General features: G+C 34.2%; 1 protein-coding gene across 1 annotated transcript; it reads right to left on the bottom strand.

Moving 5' to 3' along the window:
* Window positions 1–4: 4 nt before the first annotated feature.
* Window positions 5–5,790, bottom strand: LOC129295897 (nuclear poly(A) polymerase 3-like; the record flags this gene model as incomplete). Its single annotated transcript, XM_054934493.1, is given in 12 exon segments — window positions 5–301; window positions 806–970; window positions 1,262–1,404; window positions 1,407–1,566; window positions 1,672–1,734; window positions 1,943–2,056; window positions 2,349–2,510; window positions 2,603–2,665; window positions 3,700–3,725; window positions 3,728–3,806; window positions 4,980–5,057; window positions 5,202–5,790. Coding segments are annotated over 12 exon segments (1,620 nt in total), but the record flags the coding sequence as incomplete, so codon positions are not given.
* Window positions 5,791–8,015: the final 2,225 nt, after the last annotated feature.

Here is an 8,015-nt window from a genome sequence, read left to right as displayed (position 1 = left end):
TCTGATCAAGGTCAGTTATCTTCTTCCAACATGTCTTTGCAGGCTTTGCAGTATCATCATTAGAGAGAGCACTCTTGGAAAGCTCAGAAGCCAATAGAATGGACAATTCCACCTTCCCAGGAGAAACATCACAGTATGTGCTAAGATTACTCATGAACTCCTCCTCTATCAATTGTATCTTGTCACTTACATTATCCTTACCATCTAGGAAGCCCCAATAGAAAACCACATTAGACTCAGTTTTCTCAGCATCCACATATTCTGTTGGATTGGGGTCACAAAATCCTTGGATTTCCTCCAACTGCACAAGTGAGACCACAAAAGGAAATGAAGAAAACATATAAAGAGGATACTGTTGGCAACAACCACCTCCTATCATCACTAGAGGGAGCTCGAAGTGAAGATAAGTGCTTGCGGATTATCATATGGTTGGTCCATTTATGAAATATTTTGACATATTTCTAAGGGGACACTTTAATTACTAGTGAATTTTATTTAAAAAAAAATTCTGTGAAGAATGAAAATAATACATTGCAGTCTTTTGACAGTGCTACTAACATCTATCTCCATTATTTCTTGCTACTCTAGTACAAGAAATTCTGTAGCCATGTGATCAATAAAAGTTTGAAGTTACACTGAAGATAAATTATTTAGATAGTGAGATAAAAGCCTACACTCATTGCTGACCAACGACCACTCTTGTAATTCATTGAACTCCATGACCATTTTCATAAGTGATGAGAATCTGATATCAAAGGTCTAAATTGTAACTTAATAGATAGTATAGTACAAGTGAGGTGCATACCATGAGAAGAAGCCAACGAAACCGTGACTTGACCCAGCCAACCCAATCTCCAAGACTATCTTTATTAGGAGAAGAGAGGTAAATCTTGGCAAATAATGAATATTCTTTTGAATACGGAAAAGGCTCAGAAATACTATCCCAATGGAAGTCTGAGTTAAAAAGATCCTTCAATGCAGCCAAATAAAGAAATGAGACTCGAGACATATCCATAAGCAAATATGTTTTAAATTCATGACACATATGCTATTTATTGAAAACAACATTAGAGTATACTTCAACTGCAGTTATCAAACAAAACTAGAAAGCCACTACAGCATATGAAGCAATATGATCAAGTGCGCCACTACAGCATATGAAGCAATATGATCAAGTGCCTCTGAATAAAATTGTTGACAAAGAAGTAAGGTAAGATGACAAGTATATCTATGTTAATTTTTAAAAAAAAAAATAACATACCCATGTCATATGACATCCTCGTAGAAACTCATCCCTAATTCGATAGAATGTGCTTCTAGTAATATTTGAATGGCAATACTCATAAGGACTAGAAGGAAGCTGTATAGGCATCAAGGATCGCGTCTCCATAACATCTGTAACTATTGGGACATTCCTTCTTGTACCATTACTGGTTTAGGCCAGGGCCAAAATGCAAATGTTTGAAAAAAGTGCATAATTAGAGCGTTCAAGGAGGCGTTTGGATATCTTTGACAAATAAAAGCTGCAAGGACAGCCAAGTGAACTCCTCCCAAATATCCAAGTAACTGAAAGAAGAATTTATTTCAACGTAAGCTTAAAGGCTGTGTACATAAGCACATACCTGAAGCAAAGAATGTAAGTGAACACTACTCTAGTACAAATGCACTTACAGTTCCATACACTCCTCGCCTTTTTGCCCATAATTTAAGAAATCTCAGCATAGATTGAAAATTCTGGAAACAATTCTTGCAAATATGAGACCACAAAACCAAAATGGACCCGGAGGAATGAAGCAAAAGAGGACCAACTGGTTTCTATCGTTTCCCAAATTAATCAGCAAGACACTCTTCTGGTTTTATATTTTTTGTGTTACACAGACATATGTGACTAAAGTCAGAAAAACTGATGTTGCAAGACAAGAAAGATTGGCATGCATTTTACCTTCACATTTGGAACAAGCTGAAGAATATGCTTATTTGCACGAACTCCAGACAGGCTTTTCCAGCTGGTACCATCAATATTCCTCATTAATAATGGGTTTAATATGTCTACATTCTGTGGACCAAAGGCTCAGCAATCCAATATATCCAGGAAATATATAAGAAGGGTGAAGGAATTTATTAAACAAAGGAAAAAAAATAAAAAAATAAAACAGTGTTGTAGCACTAAAACTAAACAACTAATTAAAGGGACGATGACATATTTAGCAGAAAATATTGAGCATGAATATTCAAGAATTTATTAACTCTTCACATATGTAATTGCTCCAACAATCATGTTAACAAAGTTTTATACTTAATGAGTGGCAAAATAAACAGTTTTATACTTAAAAACCAAAAATACTCACCTCACGAACATATAATACTTTAAGTCGGGCATATGGTAGATCAATGGAAATTCCATCAAACTTAAACCGCATTAGAGGCACTTTTGCACCCTTAACACACTGTATCTCAGCTACTTCGGGTCTGTTTTTAAGCATGTCATGCAAATGAACAAAAAAGTCCTCCTGCATAAATCATAGGCATGGAAATCAAGACAATTATTGCACTGCCAAATAGAAATTTTTTGATAAATAGAAGAATATAATAATAGACTTACAGACATTGAAGCAAAGAAAGGAGCAACACAGAGAGCATCAATATCAGATTCTGGACTGTGAACCTGAACATATTCAGAAGTTCAGAAGACAAAACAAGTTTTTTGACATGTCAACAAGTTGTAGCAAATCACAATAAATTAAAATAGGAAAAAATTAATCTTTTAGTCCTTCAACTTTTAACTCACTTGTAACTCAGTCCCTCAATTATGACTCGTTACGATTCAGTCCTTCAACTATAACTCGCTGCAACTCAGTCCCTTAACTTTTGATTTACCTATAACTCGGTCCTTATTTTTTATTTTTTTTTTAAATTTTTTTATCAAATAAGAGGGATAAAAAAATGCTCACATATTATTTTAAAATACCCTCTTCTTATTTATTAATGTGAGATAGAAGTTAACATGAAAAAAAAAATTAACAAAAGTTAAGGGACTAATTTGTAAGTGATTCAAAAGTTGAGGGATTGAGTCATAGGCAAGTTATGGTTGAGGGATTGAGTCACAGCGAGTCATAGTTGAGGGACTGAGTTACAAGTGACTTAAAAGTTAGAGAATAAAAGATTAATTTTCCCATTAAAATATAACTTTCATCTGAACATTAAAAAGTAAAAAATACAGTTTTCAGCTTCAATAGTCATTAATGCCCCCCTCCCCAAAAAAAAAAGAAAAAAGAAAAAGAAACTTAGATAGTAAAAGGATCAAGTAAAACCAAGTAACAGTGCTAGAAATCAACAGTATTTTATTCATCAAGGAGCATCTAAGTCTAATAAAGCTAGGGTATCAATGAGTTGGGAGCTTGCTTCCTTTATTTATGCCTGTGTATACTTTAAGTGAAAGCCTGTAGTTCAGTCATGTGTCAATTAAAAAATTCACATGTCTAGAAAGTGAGCATTTTATGAACACACACAGACACGTAAATTTTTGCAAAGGAGCCCTTGAATCAGGCAAAGAACTTTAATAGTGAAAATGCAATATGATCAACCAAATTCTAATTGTTATATCTCCGAACTTCCACCACATGGCCAAGACATAAAGTATAAATAGCAAACAAACATCTTTGACATTGGATGATACAAACTGAAATTGAGAGGACGTACTCCAAGGCCATAAGATCCATAGGCCATATGGTGGCTGAAGTGGTAGAGATTTTATGCTCGGGAAGTCCATGATTCTGAGCAACCTTCTTAATCCATGATAAAACAATCTACAAAGTTATGTGCAATATCAAATAAACAGTTTCAGAAATGAGGTGATACAATAGAAGTGCTGGATTGGTAATTGATTGATAATATCATCAAGATAGTACAACGTAGAACATTTAAAACAATCATTCCAGCGCAAGCAAACAAATAAACAAGGGAATTCTAACTTGAACCTCCGCATTCACCCTGTGGCAGCTAGTAATCTTCACATAAGGTGATCTGATCAAAATGTCCTTATTCTTTCTCTAAAAGGCGCAATAAATGTAATGTATTTTATTCAGGTCATTAGCTACAGCACAAATTTCTACAACTCCAAATTGAATGATCTTGCACCTATAGTGCTGTGGAAAAATACCTGGAATACACTGACATCGATTATTAGGTGAAAGAGTGGGATTTTTTTTTTTTTTTTATCAAAACTTGCAACAGAGATTGCTAACATTCACATAACTAATATAGAGAGTAGCATTGCCCATAAATAACAATGCATCTTACAAGAGTAACATATACATCAACAGAAGTTTAAGGCAATGGAATTACAATGCAATCCTACAATTGTAATGAAACGCATTGGAATCGTAAACTCATGATATTCCATCATGTAGAATCACGGAAATGCTGTCAAACTATCAATACCAACATCTTTCCTACATGTGAAAGAATCAAGAAAATATGATTTCACAGCGATGGAAGAAAAACGCATTTCCCTTTCTTTAAGGAAGCGAATTAGAAAGCACCTTTAAAAAAGACCAGCTTTTACACCAAAGGTTACGATGTAACTCACCATGGTGCCAAAAAAAAAAGAAGAAGAAGAAGAAAGAAAGAAAAGAAAGCATCTTTTAAAAAGATGGTTTTAGAATGTTTTGACAACTACTAGTCTATTATTACAATTTCTCCAAGAGGGAAAAAGAGCGGAGGTGTAGATGTCAGTATCCATAGCCCTAATAGATCAAAATCACAATTTATTGACTAAAAATATGGAATTGTCACAGGCAAGACAAATCACAATTCTATTTCCCAATCAAAACGCTTAAAATTCCAAATACCCTTAGAAAGACCAGAAAAAAGGACGCATTACCTAACGCAGCAGTAACGCACGGAAGACTAGATATTGCGGAAAGTAGAAAGATTAAAAGGAGGAGACCAGGTAAAATGCTATATTGAGCGAGAAAAACCTGTTTGAGCTTCTGAATGGCAACTTTCCTTCTTGACTCCTCTTCTGGCGACGGTACAAGTCCTTCATCGGCCATCAACTGCAAATTAAATTGAACCCAGAATCACAAAGCCACGAACTAAAAAACACACAACCCACGCCACAAGAAAAAAGAATATTGCAACAAGCAAGAACTGCAAGAAAACAAAGAAAAAGAAATAGTTGCCTCCAGAAGAAATATGACCTGATGCAGAGACATTGATCTTTCCTCGTCTACCTTGATTAAAAGAGCTGGGTTCAGAGGGCGCAGTGCAAGAGCGGGTAAGGTTGGATGATGACGAACCACCACCCCGGAGGGTGGCAGCGGCGGCACAAAAGGGTCAGTCAACGTAGATGTAGGGCAAAGAAAGGGAATGCTGGGGTTCACATTTCCAGAATCATCGAACTGGTTATGCAAACCAGGAAGGGAAACGATGCCACTTTGAATTGGCTGGTGAAAAGCATGCCCTTCCATACAAATAGCCAGCCCCGCCAAAAGAAAAATATGGCCTGGGAAAAGACAAATCGGGAAGATGCTCAAATAAAAAGGCAAAATCGATTCCAATGGCCAGCGTTAGTTCCTCCCGAATCCAAAAAGCAAAAGGATTGTTAATTCAGTTGCTTTCCGTTACGATCCTCGCCAATAAGAATTCACAAGCCACCCTATACTTAGAACAGCTCTCGCCTTTCTTTATCTCTCTCTACGCGACTCCCTCTTTTATATCCCTCGTTCTGCTCTGCTTTGCATGCTTCCTCTTCCTTGGAGAGACCATTCGAGGTCACTCTGCTGTGAGCTCATTCAGTCATTCCAACCTACGCCGCATCAGACACGTGTCACCTGCGGGGATCCAAAGATTTGTTGGTGATGCATGGCACGTGACCCGAATTTGTTAGCCGCGTTTTCCCATGGTCGGTCCGATGTAAATGCCCCGAATCTTGGGATTTTCTTTTGATAAATAAGATTTAATTTTATCTCAGCAGGTTTTACATCATTACAATCAATTTTTTAAAAATTTTAAACTAAATTTGCCACACGAGTGTTAATGTTTTGTCAAGTTAGTATACATAGTGGCAATGCTTTTTATTTTTAATCAACATTTTTGGGGAAAATTAATTGGCTGGAAAGAGTAATCCAAAAGGAGATTAGAATAATCAAACAATCTAGAAACTGGCGGGAGCATCTTAAAAATCTAACTTAAAAATTAGGAAAAATAACATCCAAGGACCATTATTTGATATTTATATGAGATAAAGATTAGATGATTTGATAATAGCACTGCAATCTTCTGACCCTTTTGACAAAGAACCCCTCCATAAGCGAAAAGATTAAAATGCCCTCATAGTTTAAAAAAGAAAAGAAACCCCATTGTTGCCAGAGGTGAGGTCGCCAGAACCCCTGTTGCCAGTGACATTTTATTTGAGAAGTAAGGTTTTTAGGTGGCCGAGGATGAATTTGATCTTATAATCCTTAACTACCTAAAAAGCTTGATCGTTACTAGGCTACCAAGCCCTTTAATAATATATGGCAAAAAAAAAATATTAGTAAACCAAGCACAAAAATTACTTCTATGTAATAATCTAATGGTATGTTGTTAATTTTTGAACAAGACTTGTTGTTTTACAAATATTATTTGTTAATCTGACATGGACAATTACAAATTAAGGGCTTCAAAACTTTACTCATTTTACTTGTTGAATATTCCAATGTATTGTTGTCAATCACGAATATGTTGTTGTCAAAATTAAACGAGTAATTGTTAATAAATGACTAACACATATAACTAAACTCTTTCTATCAATTTTTCTAACTTGTTAAAACTGTAATAAATTATTGTTAATTTCAAATGAATTATTGTTATTTTACAAGTGTCACTTGTTAATCTGACATAAACAATCACAAATTAGAGGCTTCAAAACTTCACTCTTTTTACTTGTTAAATGTCCCAATGTATTATTATCAATCACGAATAGATTGTTGTCAAAACCAAACAGATACTTGTCAATGAATGACTAACTCGTATAACTAAACCTTTTATATCATTTTTTCTATTTTGTTAAAACCATAATAGATTCTTGTTAATTTTAAATGAATTCTTATTATTTTATAAATGTTACTTGTTAATCTAACATAGATAATTATAAATTGGGGGCTTTAAAATTTTACTTATTTTACTTGTTAAACGTCCAATGTGTTATTGTTAAAACCAAATGAATACTTGTTAAAAAAATTGATAAGAAGACTTAGTACGTGTTAGTCATTCACTAACAAATATTCGTTTAGTTTTGACAACAACCTATCCGTTGACAACAATATATTGGGACGTTTAACAAGTAAAATGAGTGAAGTTTTGAAACCTCCAATTTGTAATTATTCATGTCAGATTAACAAGTGACATTTGTAAAATAACAACAATTCATTTGAAATTAACAAGAATCTATTATGGTTTTAACAAGTTAGAAAAATTGATAGGAAGGGTTTAATTGTATGTGTTAGTTATTTACTGACAAGTACCCGTTTGGTTTTGACAATTTATTCGTGATTGATAACAATACATTGAGATGTTTGACAAATAAAATAGTGAAGTTTTAAAGCCCCTATTTTGTAATTGTTCATATCAAATTAACAAGTGATATTTGTAAAATAATAAGTTTCATTCAAAAATTAACAACACACCATTAGGTTATTACATGAAAGTAATTTTATACTTGGTTTACTACTTATATTTTTGTTTGCCATATATTATTAAAGGGCTTGGTGGCCACTAAGCCACCAAGCTTTTTAGATGGCCAAGAGTTATAGGATCAAACCCACCCTTGACCACTTAAAAACCTTACTTAAATAAAATGTTGCCGGTGATCTCGTCAGTAATAGGGGCTCCGATGGCCGATTAGTGCTGGCTGTAATACCTCTATCAATTAAACACATAACTAGCGTAAAAATTAATCTTAAGGTAAAGATTCTATGATAATATTAACTAATTAAATTAATAATAAGAGATATCATGAAAAAGAAAGATTA

This window comes from Prosopis cineraria, unplaced genomic scaffold, assembly GCF_029017545.1.
Source record: "Prosopis cineraria cultivar Desert tree isolate PC_DT_omini unplaced genomic scaffold, ASM2901754v1 PC211, whole genome shotgun sequence".
NCBI classification, from domain to species: domain Eukaryota; kingdom Viridiplantae; phylum Streptophyta; class Magnoliopsida; order Fabales; family Fabaceae; genus Prosopis; species Prosopis cineraria.
Note: the sequence above shows the minus strand (reverse complement) of the source record. Positions and strands in the feature narration are given on the sequence as shown.